A 23,548-nucleotide genomic window follows, 5' to 3' on the forward strand; every position below is an offset into this window, starting at 1 on the left:
ACCCATTTGTACTCATTTATTACATCTTTACCTTCAAAGTTCTATCCTCTACATGGAATTCAAGAATCACACTCAATTTTCAACATGTTCTAATTCCAATTCTAACACTTCATACTTCTTAATTAGGTTGATGACAAGTCAAATTTGGTCTAAAAATCTAATTATTACCTCTATACAAAGATTTCATTTAAGAACCCTTCATCTTTAATCCTTCCCATCCCCTCTATCTTATTGTTCTAAAACAACTTAAGCTTTCTTTAAGCTTAAGTATCACCTAAGGATCATAAACCAAACTTAAATTCAATAAATAATCACTTAACAAGAAACTTACCTTTCCCAATGGCTCTCACGAAAGAAGGAAGAAGAAGAAGAAGAAGAAGAAGAAGAGAACTCTGGAAACCAACTTTGCCTTCCTTCCACTTCCACGTGGGCTAAATATAACCATAACAAAAAATTTAATTATTTCCTTTACTAAATGACCATTTTGTCATTCTATTCCTCCTTCTTTATAATTCAATCCTACAAAACATTTCCCATATAATTCCTTGAACTATTCAATTATTCTACTTTAATCACCAAATTTTGAAGTTTTACAATTTAGTCACTAACCCGGAATTGAGGATGTTACAAGGGTTAAGAATTTATAAAATATTTTATTCTAAAAATTTAAAGGAGAAAAATTCGACAAATATTTAAATTAAGGGTAAACTACGTTAATGGTCACTTATATTTAGGATAGTATTCGTTTTCACCATTGATGTTTAAAATGTCACAAATCGGTCACTAACGTTATCACTTGTTATAAAATAGTCACTCGACATTAATAGGCTTGATGGAAAACACACCAGGATTGTTATATGCTAAATTGGGCCACAGTGGAGAGTGAAATGTCTCCAATGGTCATCTCTTACTCTTTAAATAAAACTCAATACCTAACCCTAATTTATTTATCTTCATTCAAATCCTCTTTTCCTCTTTTGTTTAAAATTTCTTATACAATTCCTAAGAGAAAACCAAGCTAAGACAAAGATGGAAGAGTCCATGGAAGCTCTGCTTTGCAACTGTGGAGAACTAACTAAGGTGGTCATGGCTTGAACCAATGAAAATTGTGGGAAGAAGTTCTTTGGTTGCCAAAATTATAGATAGAAAATGACTAAACAGTGTTGTTTTTTAGCCTTTTCATTGGGTGCTCTGGTTTAGGGTTTTATTGTGTGGGGCTATAGGAAAGTGCTTATAGACTTGGTTCAAGGTTAGTGTAGTTGGAAATTTATCCATTTGCTAAAAAATCTACATAAAAATCCATCTTTATTATGGTAATGAATTGGTTTGTTTCCTATGCTCTTTGTTGGGTTGGAGAAGTGGGTTTTCTTTTTTATACAAAGCAAAAGCAAAGAACAAATTATAGAATATGAATAACAAAGTAAGTGCTTAAGAAGGAAAGAAAATGATGCACTTCGTCTTCATCTTCACATCGGAGTCTCAAGCAACTTCATAGGAATCGGTAATGGAACCAAATTGATGCAATCAAAGGCATAATAGGTTGTTGGGAATTTTCTTATTCTCTAAATTACCTGCATGAATTTATGTCAACGTGAAAGACAACAAATGATAATGCTTGAAAGTAAAATGGAGACCGGTTAAATTTTCTGAGGAAATATTAAGAGAGAAAAAGAAATAGTTTGGTTAGGTTGAGGAAGAAGAGGGGATGGGGTTGAAGAAGAAGAGTCGGTCGAAATAGTTCAGTTGTGGCGGTCAATGCTCAAACTCAGCAGATAACGGTCCAGCGGTGATTTCCGTTACCTCTACTAATAACGATTAACGTCGAGTGACCATTTTGTAACAAACAATAATATTAGTGACCGATTTGTGACTTTTTAAATATTAGTGGTGAAAATGAACACTGCCCCAAACATGAGTGACATTTGGCATAGTTTACCCTTAAATTAAATTAAGGACTTGATATATTATTCAACCAAAAGAAATTAAGGGTCACAATCCTTTTCAGCCAACAAATGGCTTCGTCCCTAATCATGATATCCCTTGATGAACGTTAATATGTATATTTTTCTTATTATTATTTGATTAGCTCGTGCAACAATTTCTTTTGTAGCTTGCACCTGATTGGAGGCAAGCTATAGTCTTTAAAAATGAAGTTGAGGATCGTAAGAACTGATACAAACAAAAATGTTTGGTTACCGAAATGGCTTCCTGCAACTTTTATCAGAGCTAATTGATGGAGGAAACAAAAGCGAAAGATAAACAGACTTGATAGACATCAAAGTACACGAGTAGAAGAGCCATTCGGTCACTTTTCATACAACAGAAAACATTAGCCACCCCATGGAAAGGTTTGACAAAACACAAACAAGAAAATAAATCCTACATACACCTCTTCCTGCGTTGATTTTTATCACCAGACACATCGGTAAGTAACATGGGACTCTGATTTCACCACCATATGTAACTTTCACCACTTGACCCTTTTCAAAACCATAATATCTTGCAATGGCATCTTTCTTTAACAGCCTAGGGAGCTTCCACCAAATATAAAGATTCGAATCACATACCAACAACCTCAACCAAAAACAAAGTACGCATATATAGGCAGACTATATTAAAGATGCAGCTACTATCCTGAAATTTGGTAGACATATAATGGCATATGCACATACTTTTAGTGCTTTTCGATCTGAATTCTGATGTTTACATTAATATTAACATTCAATCCAAGCTCACTAATAGCAAGCATTGTAATTTGTTGATACAATGTTGACCGATAGTCTTAAACTCTTAGTTTCAATGACCAGAAATCAAACCTGGAAATCCAAACTATAATAAATAGCAAAATTCTTAAGCTTTTAAGACCAACCTGCTTCTCTTCTATACTGTACTTCTGCAAGAGCCTTTGTTTCTCAAGTTCAGTTAGCACCTGGTGCTTGGGCTTTGGCACATGCTTTGTGATATTAACAAGTCGGTAATCTGAGGACCAAGAAAGACAAGAGCGGTATTAGGGGTATAGAATGGTGTGAAGAAGTTAAATGTGTGGGGAGGAAGAAAAGGAGATGGCATCCTAAATGCACACTTCTAAACTAAGCCATAGTGGATGTAAAGAACTAATTTCTTTAGACTATGTCATGTATAGTCTTTTCAAAATTTAGAAAAAAATTATCCAAGTTTTAACAAGGAACGCATACTACTGTAAGATGGAATGATGATGAGAAATATAACAATTTCTTTCCTCTCATACTAATCCCCCATCCCTTCCTCTCAATAAAACAAGGTAAGGTATTTCAAACAGTTACACCAATCGTTCTAAAGATGAATTATCTATATCTATGTTAATGGTTTATTCAATTTGGTAGAGTAACTGCTGGAAGGTAAGAAACTTAAATCTTATAGGGATAGAATAAACATCAACAAAATTACTTGATACAAATGGCAGAAGAAATATAAGGTCAGTTTGATATAGCAAGCTGTAGTTAATACAATTTTTAAGCTTCTATATTAAATGACTTATCACCCATGAATAATATTAGCAGTGCATAATTACATATTAATTTTGTTTAGTACAAAACATATGAAAAGATAGCCAACTAAATTTTCATGTTATACGAAAAGGCATGTCCCTTGCAGCCAATCGTCATTTCTCGCAATGAAATCTAGAAAGAGGTGTGTCAACTATTTTGTCAGTAAACAGGATGTCCAGAAACCAAAAGAAAATGTTTAAATCATGTCAAATTATCCAAAATTGAATTACTCAATTCAGAACAAAAGTAAACCAAACCCAGCACCCTAATTAGCATTTTCATCCTTCAATATGCTGCTAATCTTAACTCCTTAAGTCCATGATTTCCAGCACAAAAAGACTAATGAGATCATTTTAAGCATGTTTTCTCTGCTTTTATTATAGTAAATTAGAGTTATAAAAATAAGAGTAGCAACTAATTTGAGAAAAAACGATCATCACAGGGATGCAACTGCATGAAGCATGGATTGGCCATGAGACGTGTACAATATGGAGTGGACAGAGGCATAAAGAATTTTAGGACATTAAAGATCTAGAGGTCAAAGCTTTTGGTAATGAAAAAGATTTTCCTGCATGAAATTGAATTTGGAGGACCAATGTCAATGGAAATAACACAGACACGACTAGTACAATTTTTACCTGGAATATCTCCACCTTAAATGAGAAATGGTCTAGAGCTTTCCAAGCTTGGTTTTTCATATGGTTTTGCACGATTAATATCAACCCAGACAAACTTTCTTTGCTAGTAATTAGACCAGCAATGAGCCGAATCCCACCAACTTTAACCATACCTGGCCCATAGAAAACAACCAGCATCTGCCTGGAAAAGTGTAAAGAACTAGATTTTTCCGGTAGTGAAAGAATTAAAATTCTTTTATTCAAAGGAAAATTGCATCTTACACAAGAGGGTACATGGGCTTTTTATACACATGAATTAGAGACCTAGATAAAATAGGAGTCAACTTTTCTACAAATTAAGTAGTTTTAGAGATAAATTAGGATGAAGAGTTTAACTTAAACATTACTTACACTCTACCCTCAAGCTGGGGAGTAAATATTGTGAAGACCCAACTTGGATGTAATTTCGTCAAAGGAAATCCTTGGAAGTGTCTTGGTCAATACATCGACTAGCTGGTTTTGTGAAGAGACGTAGTTTAGTTTCACAGTTCCGCCATTTACTTTTTCTATAATAAAGTGTCTGTCAATCTCCACATGTTTTGTTTTGTCGTGGTGCACCGGATTCTTTGCAATACTTATCGCATATTTGATGTTACTTTGAAGTTCAAAATAGTTGTTGTCGCACATCTCTAGTTCGGTTAAGAGTCTTTGTAGCCAAATTCCTATACATCTCGAGTGCTATCGTCCTATATTCTGCTTCTGCATTGCTCCTAGAGACTACTGATTGTTTCTTGCTCCTCCATGTTACTAGGTTTCCCATACAAATGAGCAATATCCTGTGGTTGACCTTTTATCTGTTAATTCTCCAGCCCAGCTTGAATCTGAGAAGAGTTTTACTGTTTTGTGATGTAAGGCTATCCAAGCTTCTTCAATGATGGAGAAGATGACAACCTCGTTATTTCTTTATCTAGGAGAGACATCAAATGCCACACTTGAATTATAAGTAATCTGCACAAATTATAGAAAGAAATGATTAAATGAAATAAGAAACAATTGAAAGAAATGAATTGATAAAGAAATAAAGGAATAGAGATGTTATCATAGTATGATGTGGAAGTGATGTAGCAATATCCTTCAAATGAAAGATGATTCGGCCTTCAATGATGATAATGGACGTTTGCCTTGATGATGAATAAAGGATGTTTCTATGGTGGTGGTGTAGGCGTGTAAGTGATGGAAGATGGAAAGGATGAAGATAGTATCTTAAATAAGTTAAAGAAGAAGAAAAACTATAGAAAGCTTAACCCCGTTCTTTATAAACTTAAGTAAGGGGTGGTAGGATAGGACTTGAACCCTCTAGTTATGGAAACTAGGAACTCAAAGTATCAAAGGAAAGGATTGACGCCACAAACTTAAAAAAGTTTACTTAATCGATAAAGTTCTTAAAGAACTTGCAAGAGAGAATTCTCACAAAGAGTTTTATATTCAAAGGGCTGTGTTTACAAATGAAATGCAATAGCCTATTTATAGTTTTCAAAGGGTTTAGGTCGAAATAGATACATGATGGTTCGGCTAAAGTTGAAACCCCTTTGAAAATACATGATTTTTTTAATGAAAATACATGATTTTAATGAAAATACATGCTTTTGGCCGAATGGTAAGGTGTTGGTTCGGCCCTAAGGATGTTTTGAATGCACTTGGAAGTTACTTGGCGCCAAAATCAAGAGGAATGAGTCTTAGGCCGAATAGGAAGCATCTCTTGGTGTTTTAGCGCCTATTTCATGTCACATGGAGTGCACATGATTGAATGATGCACATGGCAGCCTACTTGAATGTACATGGGTCTTCTTGCAATGCTTTGGTGAGGTTGCAACCATAGGATGATGTCTTGAAGTCCTTGGGCAGCCTAGAGATGAACTAGCTTCAAGGAAAGCTAGGTCAGTTTCTTGGTAGCTAACTATGTGAGCTAGAGCTTGATGAACTCAAACTAGTTAGCTTTGGTATTCTCAGCTCCTCAGCTACTCTCCCAGCTACTTCCAACTACCTTTAGTCCACTTTTCAGTTATTTGGTCCAAAGCTCTCATCCAGTTAAGTTCAGCTACATGCTAGCTCCTTCAGCTAAGTTGAAGCTCTTTAAGTGATGAAATGAGTTGCCATAACATTCATGAGCTAGTGTGAGTTGTTATGCTTGTCCTTTTAGCTAGCCAAGCTACCATAATATGCATTGCTTTGTGTTTCACCTATAGGAATCAACAAACAAATAAAGTAAGCAATGTGTGAGCTCATTTAAGGTAAAATGCATGTTGTAGTGAGGTGTTTGAGTGATATGAGCTATGAATGATCGTCTAAAAAACTAAGATAACATGTATATAAGCTAGATAAAAGGCATAGGACGTTCATGACCTATAAGAAAGAATATATGAGCTAGAAAATAGATGCATACATGCAAAATGAGCTAAAGAAACATAGATTTAAAGTTAGTGAGCTAATGTAAACATAGCATGAGTTAGAATAACATGACATGAGTTAATGAATGAATGAATACATGTTGCCATGATATGTAAATGATATGCAAACATAATAAATGAATCTAAAACATATGTAAAACATAATATAAAACTAAGTAAAGATGTGGAAACATATGTTATGCATGAAAATCATATAGTATGCAAGTGAATGATAACATATGATTATTCAAGCATAGTTTAAGAGCGAAAGCGTGCTTATAACATTAAATGATGCATATAGAAGATAATAAAGGATAAAGTAAGGAAGAACTCTCTTAGAACCAGCTTTGAATAACATCCATGGTGTGATTAAGTCATGGAGAAAATTGGAGCTAGTTTGGATCGTATCATTTTGTCTTCATGTTTTCTGAAAATCAACTCATGTCCTGGTGTCATCTTTAGATATCTTAAGATTAGATTGACTGCCTCCAAATGTTCTTCTCTCGAATCATTCATGTATTGACTCACAATGCTAACAGAAAGTAAGTCTAGAATATACTTTCTTTGATTTATGACAATTCCTTCTCGCGATCTCGCTACCTCCATGCCTAGAAAATATCCTAGAGTTCCCAAATCTTTGGTTTCAAATTCCTTTGCTAGTAAAGCATTCAACTTTTAGATTTCAACTAAGTCAATCACCTGTGATGAAGATATCATCAACGTAGAGAATCAATATTGACTTCTTCTTATCAGGAGCAGTTTTTACAAACAGTGCGTGATCGGATTGACACTGTTTGTAGTTGTCTTGTAATATTACCTAAGTGAATATATCAAACCAAGCTCGAGGTGATTGTTTTAGACCATATAAGGATTTCAGTAATTTACATACTCAGCTATTTCCATAATGAATTCCTGGTGGAACTTGCATATAGACATTTTCTTCAAGATTGCCATTGAGAAATGCATTTTTCACGTCTAGTTGGTGAAGTATCCAATCCTTGTTTACCTCCAAGGATAATAGAACTCGAACAGTGTTGAGTTTTGCAACTGGAGCAAAGGTTTCCTGATAGTCAACTCCATAAGTCTAAGTGAACCTTTTTGCCACAAATCTAGCATTATATCTCTCAACTTTTTCATCTGCCATGAATTTCACAGTAAAGACCCATTTGCAGCCTACTGGTTTCTTGTCTTTAGGTAGATCAACGTTGACCCAGGTTTTGTTGTTTTCTAAAGCTGAAATTTTTTCTTCAACTGCCTTCTTCTACTCAGGACTTTTTAATGCCTCCTCTATGATTTTTGGAATGTGAATATGATCAACCTGAGCTAAGAAAGTTTTAAGACCAAACATTAGTTTCCCATAAGCAACAAATTTACTAATAGGATGAGTTGTACATCGTATAACTCCCTTTCTTTGAGCAATTGGTAACTCACTAGTATCAATTATCACATCCAACTTACTTTGGTCACCATCTCCTTCGTCTGTCGATGGATTTAAACCCGGTTCTGGCTCCTGACAATGCATTGGCTGCGGTGTGGAAGGTAGGACTTGTTTGGGTCATCTTTTGTAGATGAAAATATTGGTAGATGGCCTGTGTATTTTATGAGAGTCGATGGGATTAGTGGATTGGTTTTCATTATAAGATATGGTTGTGTTAAAAGATTGTGGAGTGATAGTTTTTTCAGTAGAAGATAGACTAATGGGTAACTTAGTAATAATCGGTAAAAATTGAAATTCAGACTCTCTCCTCATGGATTTCAGTTTTTGAAAAGAACAGTTTATGCTCTTCAAAAGTGACATCCATAAATGTGAAGAATCGTTTTGCAGAAGGACAATAGCAACGATAACCTTTCTGATGGGATGAATAACCAACAAAGACACGTTGAATTGCCCGAAGATCAAGTTTAGATTTATGAGGATTGTGGTCATGGACAAAGGCATTACAACCAAAGACACGAAGAGGAACAAAAGAGGTTAAAGGTTTGAAATGAGGGAATTTAGTGGAAAGGATATCCTGTAGACACTTAAGGCAAGAATTTTACTAGGCAAACGATTGATTAGAAAAGTAGTTGTTAAAAGAGCCTCACCCCAAAGGTATTTCAGAACATTAGAAGAAAAAAGAAATGGTCGGGTTACCTCAAGAAGATGACAGTTTTACGTTTGACGACCCCATTTTATTGTGGAGTGTCGACATAGGAAGTGAGGTGGACTATTCCGTTTTTCTAAAAGAAATATCCCAACACTTGAGAGAAGTATTCACCACCATTATCAGATTTCAGAATGCCAATGAAACTTTGGAATTATGTTTCAACCATTTTGTGGAAGCGTTTGAAGATGATAGAAGACTCAGATTTGTCCTTCATAAGACAGGTCCAAGTGGTACGAGAGTGGTCATCAATAAAGGTAATAAACCAATGAATTCCTTGTAAACCTGTAACCTGTGAAGGTCCTCTGATGTTACTATGAATTAAGGAAAAACGTTTAGGCGAGCGACATGGAGAATGAGGATTAGAGCTCCAAATGTATTTTGCAAGAGAACAAATGTCACAAGAAAATGAATTGGGAGTTTTATTAATAAATAATTTGGGAAACAATTTTGCAAAATAAAGAAAACTTGGGTGACCTAACCTAAAATGCCATAACACAATGTCGGCAGCCATATCTGTAGGAGAAACTGAAACAAAGAGATAAATGGTGCGGGTGAGTGGTTTGAAACGAGAATATAAGGAGGAGTGTCAAGGATGTAGAGTCCACCACGACACCTAGCATTGCCAATCACCATCCCTCAGATCAAATCCTGAAATTCACAATGATCATGAGTGAAATGAGAAGTACAACCCAAATCAGTAGATAATTTGCTAATCGAAAGAAAATTGTAACTCAAACTTGGAACAAATAGAACATTAGACAGAATAATGTGGCTATTAATGCGAACCGAGCCACTACCCTTAACAGGTGATAGGGAGCCATCAACAGTACGAACACTGCATGAGATACCATTTTTGTGAAATGTTGAAAATAAACTAAAGTTACATGTTATATGATCACTTGCTCCGGAATCAACAATCCAAGAGACACATCCGGGTGAAGGGGATAAGGAGGCAAAAGGAAAACTACCTTCGCTAAGAGTGCAGGCAGACTTGGGCTTAGTAGCAGGAGGAATCTGTAAATGACCAAACATCTGTTGTAGATCGTTCATCTATTGACAAGAAAATGAACCATCTTCCAATGTTGTTACAGCAGAGTTACCGTGGGATGGAATCGAGGAGGATTTTGATGGAGTACAGTTGGTCGGACCACCATGTAGTTTCCAGCATTTATCACAAACATGATCAGGTTTCCGGCAATGATCGCACCAGGGACAACTTTTCTTGACACATGTGTCACCGGAGGAATGGGTATTCAAGGCAAAACTTTCAACGGATGGCGGAAGCATCATAGAGCGGCGACTTTCTTTACGGCGGACTTCATAGAACACCTCGCAAAGAGATAGAAGAGGCTTGATGCCCAGAATCCGAGCACGAACATCATCGAGAGAGATGGACAGCCCCGACAGGAATTGAAAAATACGTCGTTTTTCAAGCAGCCCTTTGTAGAGTTTGGCATCTGCACTGGTTTGCCAAGCGAGAGTTTCGAACAGATCAATTTGCTGCCATAAACGAGATAGTTGAGTAAAGTATTCCGTAACAGTAAGATCGCCCTGCTTCAAGTCATTGATTCGGTATTCAATGATCCGGCATTCAATGGCAAATAGGGCAGACGAGTTTTCCTGATTGGAGTATGTTTCCTTGGCAGCGTTCCAGATTTCCAAGGCGGTGGTGTAGAGCATGAAGTTCGCGCTAATGTCAGGCAGCATAAAGTTGAGGAGCCACGACATGATTGTGGTGTTCTCGGTGAGCCAAGTGTCGTATTGGGGATCAGAGGGATCAGTGACCGACATATTATCAGAGAGATATTGTTGTTTTCGGCGACTGGTGATGGACAAACGCTCGGATTGAGACCAAGCAATGTAATTCTCACCATTGAGACGATGACAAGTAATTGACGAGGCAACCGAGTCAAAAGGAGACGGCTGGATAATGGAGTTTTCAGCCTCGGATGGAGATTCGATGAAGGATACGCCATAATTGTCGAGAAGAGGAATTGAAGGTTTGTCGGTGTGTTGAGGGTAACGTTGGACCAGTGGCGTGATGAGAGCAGTACAGCGAGGAGAGCAGTGGTGCGACAGAAGCGGCACTGTGAGGAGAACGATACTGGGAAAAGAGCAGCGCTGTGTTTGCGCAACAAGGAAACGATTCTGCGACGGGGCTGTGTTGCGATGCAAGGAGAATAACGCTACAATGAGGACGGCGCTTCGAAGGGTGCGACGATTCGATGGAGAAACGCTACGGTGGTGCAGCAAGGGACGGCGCTTGCGAAGGAAAACAGCACTGCGAGGGATTTGGTGTTGTGATAGGTACAACGGTGTGATCGGATATTCACGATTGGGAGGACGACAATGTGCTGAAAGAACACTACTACTGATCGGAGGGATGACAAATGGCAGAGGCAGCAAGGTTGGGATCGACGCCGGCGATTGATACCATGTAAAGAACTAGATTTTTCCGGTAGTGAAAGAATTAAAATTCTCTTATTCAAAGGAAAATTGCATCTTACACAAGTGGGTACATAGGTTTTTTATACACATGGATTAGAGAACTAGATAAAATAGGAGTCATCTTTTCTACAAATTAAGAAGTACTTTTAAAGATAAATTAGGATGAAGAGTTTAACTTAAACACTACTTACAAAAGTGTCATTCATCATATTGCATATCACATTGATTAAAGAATAAAGAATCACTTCTCAAGAATTAGAATAGAAAAATTGGTATTTAGTACATAAATTACAAAATGAATGCTTCAACAATGTTTTTTAAAAAAGAAATAGCACGTAGTGTTTTATACTTCAGCTTCATTATCACTAAATCTAAATTACGTTTTGACCTGCTCAAATTTGTTAACATCAAAACTCCAACAAATACTTTAAATGGAATAAACTCAATAAATTCTGCAAGATGTTGATATTGTCATTAAATGAGAGAAAAAAAATATTACTGATATGTGGATGTAAAAGACATAACTATTAACATAGCACATGGTGGATTAAAGCCAATTATTCTAGCTACAATAACCCAGTCTATTTCAACTATAGTATTACAGAAGTTGATCACGTCTAGTGGCTGGAGTACAAAAACTTCTTTCTATAGAGCATCAAAGCAAAGGTGAAGAAATTATATCATCATTGCTACGCTAAGGTTTATTAAATGATCTCTCCACAAGCGAAGCAAATAAAGCACCTTCTATCAAGTTAAAGTAATCATTTCACTTCGTATATAAAAATAGTGTTGATCCTCCTTGCAGCCTTCATGAAAGAGAAAAAGAAGGTAATGATAAATTTTGGAAATATATCAACAATTTGTCAAACATTTCCTGGACGCACACCTTAACCAAAACCTTCTCATGATTAGTTGTTTTTGTACATCTGAAATGTTTAAACAATCCATCACATCTTTGACTTTTAAAATTCCACTAATAAATCAATAAAAGTAATTTTCTCTTGAGTGAAGAAGTTATATTACAAAAGAACAGCTTGCGCATTTGACTCCAAGACTCCAAAATCATGAACAAATTAGATTTACTCGTATTTATTTTTCAAGGATAGATTTGAAATTTATGACTTCAAAACATTACCAAAATAAACTACTCCAAGACTTTCCATAAACTTCATAACACATGCAAAAGCACCACTTGTCATGTCACGCATATGTTTGAATTTCAGCCAAGTATAGATTTTCAAATGGTTTAACAACTATAAAAGAAGGATAAGACAACTTGTAATCAAATTAAGTAAAATCAAATCGTTATCAGCTTCACTAAAATTCAAAGCTCTTCCCTAATTTCCAAGCCTTGTTTACTGGTTGCATGAACAACCATAATAGAAGTACCAAAAACTTGTGGGTTGACCGTGCTAGACTAATCCTAAAATTGCAGAAGGAAATAGAACCAAAGTTTGCCAGACTGAGAAAACATCCAAAATGAATCATTTGGACTTTTATTTATAGTCTCACTAAGGAAAGAGGAAGAGTGAAGTTATCACGGTGTCATCCATGTTTGTAGGTAGTGAAAAAAGGATGGAGGTTAACAAATGTAATTGTATGAAATGGAAAGTATTACCAAATGTAATTGTACGAAATGGATAAGTATTAGAAAATGTAATTGTATGAAATCGAAACCACGTGGGGCACAAACTAAGAAGTGTTTTTATAAGAAACAAATAATGGTTAAATGACAGCACACTTAAGAATGCATTTTTTGTTCAACAGAAATGGGAATCATTTGTGTTCTATGAAAAGGTTAAGAAGATTTTTAATAATTTTCATATATGAATCTTAAAGTCATACTCCTCAAGACCAGGGTTTCAAATATCGGTCCGCGACCGCGATAGCGCTGCCTTCCGATATACCCGCTACACCTGCAATAGCGCCCGCTACGGTCGCAATAATGGCCGCTATGGCCACAATCGCGGTAAACACGAAATGACCAAAAATGCAACCGCAACTGCGATTTGAAGCCCTCAAGACACCCAAATACCATAATGGAGTAAAATCAAGAATCCTGCCAATCTTCTAAAAGTAACACCAGAGTTTTCAGGTAGTTATAGGCCTTGTTAGCTACATTGCAGATCATCTTTATCAGATGCTACAGAGTGAGAGGCATGGGGCATTAGAGAAGCAAAATGCTAGAGGAGCAGAGCATTTGAAGAATGTAATGCTAGCGCTAGGATTAGTCGCGGCCCAAAGTGGCTCCCGGTCTTATACCAAACAGAAAAAGTGCTAGTGCCAGGAAGCACTGTCACCACTAGAGAAGTGTTTGCAAGAAACACTGTTGTTAAGTAAGCCTACCTGCTATCTAATCAACATGTGATTGTTTAACATGTTAATTGCGAAAACCAAACATTCTGATAAGGACCAAATCAAAAGCATTGTTCTATATTTTCCCAGAACACAAAGACGATAGGGTTAAAAATGATATCATCAGAACTTAAACTTTAAGTGAGGAAAAGTATATTAAACAATTTGAAGGAATATGCAATGAGTGGATACTGATTTAAGCATGCTATGTATACAAAACCAGCGACCAAAACATAAAGCAGAAAGGGAAAAGGATTACCCGCTCGGAAGGGTCGCTTTTATGAGCAACAGAGAGTCTGAGAGAATCAAAATCAGGGGTTTGGCCAAGAATGTTACGAAATTCCTGAAGAGAAAGTTCGATTACGGCATAGCCTCTGTCCCTGAGCATCTCCAGCACGGTTCTCCGAGACAGGTAGTACCGATGACTCTCGGTGCTACCATCGTCCACCAACCCACTCAAGCACTTCCCTAGGGCATTTGACCCATCTCCTCCAATCCATTTCCTTCCATTGTTTTCGTTTTACTTCAGTTACTCCTAGTTTAACACAACTTAACTGCGCCCTCGACTCTGACAAAAGTGTACTTTTTGTAGAGGTGATTTCTGTCGTAGTCTTCTCGGAGTTGTTTTGGGCTTCTGGTTTAAGGCCTCAAACTGATCAATTGCTGGTTTAAATAAAAGTTTAAACTCTCCTATTGGTTACTAAATTATAGTATTAATTTTAATATGACCGCTGAGTAAATAATTTTGACAATTAAATTATTAAAATAGTCATTTTGACTTTTTTTTTGTATTTTGATCCTAACATTTTATTTTAGGATTAAAAGGCCTTAATATTTTACAAAATAGTCCCTTTGACTCTTTTTTCCTGGAGCATTTTGTCCTTCAATTTTTCATTTTAGAGTAAAAAAGATATATATTTTACAGCGTTGATCATGTGTTAACTAATGAATTACATCTATAGAAGGACCTTCGCCCCAAAATAAAATGTTGAAGGATAAAATACTCAAAAAATAGAGGTCAAAATAATCATTTTAATAAAAATTGGTGGCTAATTTTAACATTATACCTTTAATTTTAAATAATTTTGAAAATTTAAGGAAAATACGAGTTTAAAAGGCATTGAACCTAAGCCTTAAGGGTAAACAACATTTAATTATTATGGCTAATTTTGATATTATACATTTAATTGTAAATAATTTTAAAAATTTAAGGAAAATGTGAGTTTAAAGGGCATTGAACCTAGGACTTAAGGGTAAACAACATTTAATTATTATATCAAATTAATTAATTAATACATAAGTGAAAAATTGATATTTAACTTAGATTGTAGTCATAAAAGTTTTTTTATTCAATTAAATTTAATATTTTTTACCGATTGTTGGTTTTAAAAAAAATTAGATTCTAGTCTGGTTGAGTTTTTTAAATGATAAGTTTAGGTCAGGTAGAATTCGAGTCTAGGGTAGAAAATAGTCAACTCTAGCAAAAAAAGATAATGTAATGTTATTCATACCTTATATATTTAGAGAAAATTACAATAATATCCATATTTATTATTTTTTAATTAGATTCATATTTTATCGAATAAAATTAATATTTTTAATTAGATCTATATTTGGGTCGAGTCAAGTTTATGTTTTATCTCAAAAAATGAGTTAAGTTTTAAGTCGGGTAAAGTTGCTCTAAATTCGAGTCATGCTAAATTTCAAGTGGATGATGTATATTATTTATGTATGACTGAGTTGACCATAAAATCGATTCATGTCGATCTTTAACTACATATATAATCATTGAATTCAATTTTTAATTTAATTAATAATTTTAAAATTGTATGGATGAATATAAATATATTTCTATGTATGTATGTATTGAAATATATTTTATTTTTAAAAAAATAAGAAATTAAATTAAAATGCAATAAAACCTAAATTAATATGCTCATAACTATTAATATACATCATTATAAATGAAACAAATAATAGTACGATATTCGATAACCTTAATATTTATAACCATGTATAAATGCACTTAAAATTAATGTGAATGGGGTTTAGGTCCGTTTGTTTCACTGAAAATATTTTTCATAAAATGAATTAAATTTTTTGAAAAACATTTTCTGAAAAACGATTTATGATGTTTGGAAGATGTTGTTTAAACCCTTTTTCCACTAGTTAATGAATTTTTTTAAAATTATTTATTGCAAATATTAAATACAATAAATATTATTATTTATCATAAAACTTAATATTATTATTTTTAAAATATTAAAATAATTTATTTATTATTAAAATATTATTTTTTTAATTTTATTAATAAAAATATTAATATTAGTATATTTTATTGAAATAAAAATATTATAAATTATATTAATTATTTATTAAAGTAATAGTGTTATATTTTAAAAATATTATTTAGTATATTTTTAATATCTTTATTAAAATATTATTATATTATTATAATATTATTAAATATATAAATAATATTATTCATTATTAATATTTTAATAATATTATTCATTATTAATATTTTAATAATATTATTTCTATGAAATTAATAAATAATATAAATTTAATTAATAATTTATTATATATTATTATAATAAAAATATAATATCTTATATTATTACAATATAATTGATTATTTAATTATAATATTAAAAATATAATATTATATTATAAGAAATATTAATAAATATATTTTAAATATTTTAATAATTACTATTTTGATTAAAATGATATTAAAATATTTTATTAATATTAAATTCATAAAATAAAATTATTTAGAGTATTTATTCTTTGAAGTGAAAAGTTCGTAAAATGACTTACGGAAAATCAAACTGTAAGTTATTTTCCAGAAAACACAAAGGAAATTCTGTTGACTAGAAAAATGTTTTACATTGACCAACTAATTTTCCTCTAACCAAACACTGGAAAATGAGGAAAACATTTTTCGAAAAACATTTTACGTGAAACAAACGGACCCTTACTTAGCACCGATGAAGCAGCAATTAGTATAATTGTTAGAAATTAGTACAGAATTGTGGTGGCAAGTGTTGCAAGGAAATTGGATGATCTACAATCGTCTGAATCGACTAAAGCGATTACTTTAATTGAGAGATTGCGTATGGCAACTGAAAATGGATGGCATCATACAATCATCGAAGGAAATGCCCGAGTAGTAGTCATTAATCGACCAGAAAATGCACACAAAAAAAACAATTTTGTAATTGGATTGATGCTCAACGAGGCTCAAACTTTGTTAATGGGACCTTACTGCCTTATGGCACAATATGTGAGCGAGAGGCGAATAGGGTGACATACACACTCACACAATGGACCTTGTCGAGGATCAATCATTTTTTATTTTATTACGATGAATCAAATTATATTAAAAATGATGTAATTCTCAATGCCATTAACATTTAAATGACATTTGCATTACCTTTCAAAAAAAATTATTCAAAAAAAATTTGGTTATTCAACATCGTTGCATGTAGATTTTGATACGGGTGAAACCATTTATAGGTTACACGCTAACTTTGAAGGGTCATTTTGTCTGTGAAAAGATATAAAAAAGTATTTTTTAAAATCGTATTATCATATTTAGTTTGTTATCATTCCCTTAAGGCAATAATAATTTATTACCAAAATTAACATTATCATATTTAGTTCGTCGGCGGCGGCATATGCTGCGAGACATAAATACCTCTGTGGTTTTCTTCATGGAGACCAAACTTCAAAGCTCACGAATGGAGTGAATTCGCAAGTCTAGTGGGTTTCTGCATGGTATAGAAGTTGAACCTCATGGCAGAGGAGCGGGATTTGGCTAGCTTGGCGGACAAATTATGATGTGGTCTTACGATCGTTTTCAGACTCACATATAGATGTGATGTTTACTGCTGATTCTGATGGTTTTTCCTGGAGATGTACTGGTTTCTATAGTGCACCAGAAGAGAGTCGGAGGCCAGAGTCTTGGGGGCTTTTACTTCGGTTAAATGACACACCTAAAATCCCTTAGGTTGTGATTGGTGACCTAAATGAAATAATGTTCTCTTTTGAGAAAGGAGGACTTCTCATAAGTGAGTGACAAACGAGCGCATTTCGTGATGTGGTGGATGATTGTCTTCTAGTTGATATGGGTTTTACTGGTGTTGGGAAATAAACCGAGTACGAGTAATTTCTCTATAACCAGAATGCAAAATAAAAGCGGAAAAATAATACCCGAAATTGAAAACGGAGTTCAGCCAATTATGTCTACGTCTCCGGACTGCTGCAGATATTTTACTAAGAGAGAAAATTTACAGGTGTTTACAAAACACTCACTACTCACAAGAAAGCTCTCTAGTATTGGGAGAAAGAAATGATTTGGGATTTTGGGATGATTTTGAAGCTAAATGTGCTAGGGTATTTATAGTTGAAGCTTAAGGACTAATCTTTGAAAATACCCTAAAGTGCAATGATTAAAGTATAATTAACCCTATTACATTTCAACAATTACTGCCCATTTTTCAGCAAAATTAGGCAGCCCACCATGGACCAAATTTAGCTGCAGGCTGCTACTAATTTTCAACAATGCTGGCTCTTGAATATTCAACAATCTCCCACTTGAAGACTGATTTTAATCTTTCTTCACACCTCGATCGATGTAGGAACATTTCTGGTATTGTTATTCTAGCATGCCAACTGAAGCTGAACACAACTTCAGTTTGTTCGTAGTCAACGTCTTTGTCAACATGTCTGCCGGATTTTGAGCTCCACTAATCTTTTCAAGTTTCAAAATCCTATTTTCCAGAAGAGACCGGATAAAATGATATCTCAATTGTATGTGCTTCGTCCTGGAATGAAAAGACGGATTATTTGCTAGATGGATAACACTTTGACTATCGCAATACAAGACATTGATTTCTTGTTTCTTGCCTAACTCTTTCAAGAAACTTTGGAGCCAAACCATCTCCTTGCTGGCTTCCGTAACAACGACATATTCTGCTTCAGTTGTGGAGAGAGCAACTATCTTCTGTAGTTGAGAAACCCAACTCACTGCAGTACCTCCTAGAGTATAGTCATACATTGTAGTGCTCCTTCTGATATCAACATTTCCGACTAAGTCAGCATCTACATAGCCTGTCAGTATCGTATCTCCACCTTTGAAATAAAATGTTTTGTTTGTGGTACCCCGCAAATATCTGAGGATCCATTTGACTGCTTCCAAGTGTACCTTGCCCGGATTATTCATGTACCTGCTAACAGCTCCCACTGCATGAGCAATATCTGGTCTGGTACAAACCATGACATACATGAGACTTCCAATTGCTGAGGCATACGACACCTTCACCATGTGTGTACGTTCTTCCTCCGTCTTTGGTGAATGTTCTTTGGAGAGTCTAAAATAAACACCTAAAGGTGTACTTACTGGTTTAGCATCTTGCATGTTGAACCTGAAAAGTACTTTGTTGATGTACTCAGACTGTGATAACATCAAAGTCCCCGACTTTGTGTCTCTCTTGATCCTCATCCCAAGAATCTTCTTTACAGCGCCCAGATCTTTCATTGCAAACTGCGTCGACAATTTTTGCTTTAAGTTTATAATCTCTTGCATGTCTGAACCTACAACGAGCATGTCATCAACGTACAATAATAAAATAATTAAGTTGTTGTCGAACTTCTTGATGTAGCAACAATGATCTGCTTGGCATCTGGTAAAACCACTGCTACTCATGAAACTATCGAACTTCTTGTACCACTGTCTTGGTGTTTGTTTTAAACCATACAAGCTCTTCTTCAACTTGCATACCAGGTTTTTCTTGTCTGCTTCTATGAAGCCTTCTGGCTGCCTCATATAGATTTCTTCCTCCAAATCACCATGAAGAAAAGATGTCTTCACATCTAACTGCTCAAAATGTAGATTCTCTGCAGCTACAATTTTCAACACCAGTCTAATAGTAGACAATTTTACGACTGGAGAGAAAATTTCATTGTAGTCAATACCTTTTTTTGCTGAAAACCTTTGACAACCAATCTTGCTTTATAGCATTTGCTCCCATCGTGCTCTTCATTGATCCTGTAAATCCGCTTGTTATGGAGCGCTTTCTTGCCTGGTGGTAATTCAGCTAATTCCCACGTCTGATTTGGCATAAGCGAGTCCATCTCATCTTTCATTGAAGACTCCCACTTGGCTGAATCCTCCACTTGCATTGCTTCATCATAGCACTCTTGTTCACCATTGTCAGTCAGTAACAAGTAGTACAAAGAAGGCGAATAATGCTGAGTTGGTTTAGGAATTCTGGAGGAGCGTCTTAGTTTCGGTGTGCCTGATTCTTCTTAAACTGCTTCAGGATTGATCTGAACATCATTTCCATAAATCTCTTCGAACTCAGCAAATTCCTTTGTTTCAGCTTCGGTATTGGAGCTACTTGATTCTACAGTTGACTTGTCTTTGTACATCACATTCTTATTGAAAATGACATCTCTTCTTATGATGATCTTTCGATTTTCGTAGTCCCAAAACTGGTAACCGAACTCATCACCACCATAACCAACAAAGACACATTTGTTAGACTTGGCGTCAAGTTTACTTCTTTCAGCAGAATTTATGTGTACATAAGAAATACAACCAAACACTCTTAAGTGTGAAATGTTTATTTCTTTTTTGCTCCAAGCTTCCTCTGGTATTCCACCATCCAAGGGTACTGAGGGCCCGCGGTGGATCAGGTAAGCTGCAGCGTTGATAGCTTCAGCCCATAGCAATTTGGGCAATCTGGCATATATCCTCATGCTTCTGGCACGTTCATTCAGAGTTCTGTTCATGCGCTCTGCTACGTCGTTCTGCTACGTCGTTCTGCTACGGTGTCATGGGAACTGTTGTATCCATCTTGATCTTATTGTTTGCGCAGAAATCTCTGAATCTACTGTTTCTGTACTCTCCTCCATTGTCAGACCTCAACCGCTTGACTTTCAAACCAGTCTCATTTTCCACATTGACCTTCCATTTTCTGAATGTATCAAAGACTTCTGATTTCTTCTTCAGAAAATAAACCCACACATTCCTTGTAGAATAATCGATGAAGATAACATAATATAGTGAGCCTACAAGAGATGGAACTGGAGATGGTCCCATACATCAGTATGAACCAACTCTAACTTTTCTGCCTTGGGTGTCTTGCCAATCTTTGCAAAACTGAATTTCTTTTGTTTGTCAAAGACGCAATCTTCACATAGTCCGACATCTACATTCTTTAGATCCGACAGCTTCCCTTTTGACAAAAGTGTATTCATCCCTTTCTCGCTCATATGACCAAGCCTTTGGTGCCATAGGTTTGATTTTCCATCAGCATCTGCTGCAATAATGATATTCTCTAAGTTTGAGGTTACATAGGGAGTACCAGTCTTTTTACCACGAGCAATGATGAGTGCTCATTTGGTAATCTTCCATTCACTGCCTGAGAAGGTTGTAATATATCTTTCTCCATCAAGTTGTCCAACAAAAATCAAATTTCTTTTGAGGCCTAGAATATGTCTCACACTTTTCAGCTTTCAGGTGGTCTAGTTTGGCAACTTTAGTTGGATGTATCATTTTCTGACGATCTTCAATGTTTCATCATCAGCTAGATGAACATTCCCAAAATCACCACTGACATAGTTCTCCATGATTTCTTGGCATGGGGTGGAGTGGAAAGATGCCCTTGAATCCAAGATCCATGATTCAATCGGACTGTTGACGCTTAGAATCATGGCATCACCTGTCTCCTCTGTCATGTTGGCAGATTCCTGTACGCCGGTATCTTTCTTCAGTGCTCGACAATCTCTTTTAAAGTGACCCTTCTTGCCACAATTATAACATGTAAAATCTTTCTTTCACGTTCTTGATTTTCCCCTTCTGGATTTCAATCTGCCACGATTTTAATTTCTTTCTGAAGTTCTCCCTCTAGACTCCGTGTGCAAGGCTGAGGAGCTTGATGCTTCACCCGATTCTCTCTATCGAATTTTTTCACTCAATACCAGATCTCGAACATCATCAAATTTTAATTTGCTATTTCCCGACGAGCTGCTGACTGCTGTAACGTAGCATTCCAACTATCTGATAGAGATGATAAGAGAATTAAATCTCAAACTTTATCATCGAATTCAATTTCCACTGAACTCTATTTAGGTGTTGAGCCACTGATGCCCCTTTTTCCATCCACAAATTGAATAATCGCCTCATCAAGTGAACTTTGTTTGAGGCCGATGACTTCTCATACATACTGGAGAGAGCCGCCATAAGACCCGCTGTGGTCTTTTCTTTTGCTATGTTAAAAGCAACATTGCGGGATAACTTCAGTCGAATAACTCTGAGGGCTTGTCTGTCGAGAAGAGCCCAATCTTCATTCTTCATGCCCTATGGTTGCTTTCCTGAGAGAGGTTGATATAGATTTTTCTGTTACAGAAAATCCTCAATCTGCATCTTCCAAAAGCCAAAGTTTGCACCATCGGACTTCTCAATTTTCACATTCCCTTTGTCTACAGCCATCGCTCCTACTCGAATATGGCTTCTTTGGATCGTTTCTAACAATTTCTGCGAACCGCCGTGTATTATAACACTTCTGTCGACAAACTCGTATCGCCGACAAAATTTTTACTATTCATAAAATTCATTATTCACAACCAAAAGCTCTGATTACCAGTTGTTGGAAAATAAACTGAGTACGAGTAATTTCCCTATAACCAGATTAGTGAGAATGCGAAATAAAAGCGAAAAATAATACCCGAAATTGATAACGGAGTTCAGCCAATTATGCTTACATCTCCGGACTGCTGCAGATCTTTTACTAAGAGAGAAAATTTATAGGTGTTTACAAAACACTCACTACTCACAAGAAAGCTCTCTAGTATTGGGAGAAAGAAATGATTTGGGATTTTGGGATGATTTTGAAGCTAAATGGGCTAGGGTATTTATAGTTGAAGCTTAAGGACTAATCTTTGAAAATACTCTAAAATGCAATGACTAAAGTGTAATTAACCATATTACATTTCAACAATTGCTGACCATTTTTTAGCAAAATTAGGCATCCCACCATGGACCAAATTTAGCCGCCGACTGCTACTAATTTTCATCAATGTTGGCTCTTGAATATTCAACAACTGGTTCATGGTATACCTGGAAAAGGGGAAGAAGGGTAAAAATAAGTATCAGGGAAAGACTTGATAGAGGGTTGACAAATAATCCGTGGAAGGACATGTTTCCACACTATTTACTTCAACATCTGTCTCACACATTCTATGATCACTGCCCCCTTTTATTGGATACAACATTTCACAAAAAGGCTATTAGGCGTTGGCACTTTCGTTTTGAGGCCTCCTGGTTAATGGAGGCATCATGTGAGGACGAGGTAAATAGATTATGGACTGAAACGAATGGAACAGTGCTAGAGAAACTGAATCATGTCAGTAATGGACTAGATAAGCGGTTCAAGAACATCTGTCAGATTAATCGTCTATCGAGCGCTGAACTACAAAGCAAGTTAACAACACACGTTGAACTTCAACCGACTGATGAGGTGCTCGAAAAGATAGTGGACACGAAACTACAACTTAATCTCGAGATGGACAAGACTGGGTTGTATTGGGAGCAGAGGGCCCATGTCAATTGGTTAAAAAATGGGGATAATAACACGACTTTCTTTCATTGGTTTGCTTTGACAAGGTGTCCCATGAATTGTATTGTTTCATTGGATATGGAGGATGGTTCACACACTACAACATAAATGGGTATGGAAGAGGTCGCTAGGCGTTACTTCGAGATATTATTTACTTCAGCCTCTGGTCCCATTGATGATCGAATCTTGAGAGGCATCAAACCTCGAATTACCATCCAGATGAACAAGGATCTTCAATAATCGTTTTCATTTGAAGAGGTGACACAGGCGGTAAAATCTATGTGTCCTTTGAAAGCAGCAGGGGCGGATGGACTAGGCGCCTTATTCTATCAGAGATTCTGACATCTAATCGGAAGGGAGGTGACGCCAGACAGAATA

At 35.6% G+C, this 23,548-nt stretch overlaps 2 protein-coding genes across 2 annotated transcripts; one reads left to right on the top strand and one right to left on the bottom strand.

Moving 5' to 3' along the window:
* Positions 1–3,941: 3,941 nt before the first annotated feature.
* Positions 3,942–20,525, bottom strand: LOC120208919 (DNA-directed RNA polymerase V subunit 5A-like). The gene is made up of 4 exons (XM_039208038.1): positions 20,518–20,525; positions 13,801–14,030; positions 4,166–4,342; positions 3,942–3,977 (listed from the first exon to the last, which is right to left on the bottom strand). The coding sequence occupies exons 1-4, from the start codon at positions 20,522–20,524 to the stop codon at positions 3,942–3,944; spliced, it is 450 nt and encodes a 149-aa protein (XP_039063969.1). The 5' UTR covers position 20,525.
* A 2,105-nt stretch (positions 20,526–22,630) lies between these two features.
* LOC120208920 lies at positions 22,631–23,278 on the top strand. Its single transcript, XM_039208039.1, has one exon. The coding sequence runs from the start codon at positions 22,631–22,633 to the stop codon at positions 23,276–23,278; it is 648 nt and encodes a 215-aa protein (XP_039063970.1).
* The last annotated feature ends 270 nt before the right edge of the window (positions 23,279–23,548 follow it).

Source organism: Hibiscus syriacus, unplaced genomic scaffold (genome assembly GCF_006381635.1).
Source record: "Hibiscus syriacus cultivar Baekdansim isolate YM2019G1 unplaced genomic scaffold, ASM638163v2 tig00017808_pilon, whole genome shotgun sequence".
NCBI lineage: Eukaryota > Viridiplantae > Streptophyta > Magnoliopsida > Malvales > Malvaceae > Hibiscus > Hibiscus syriacus.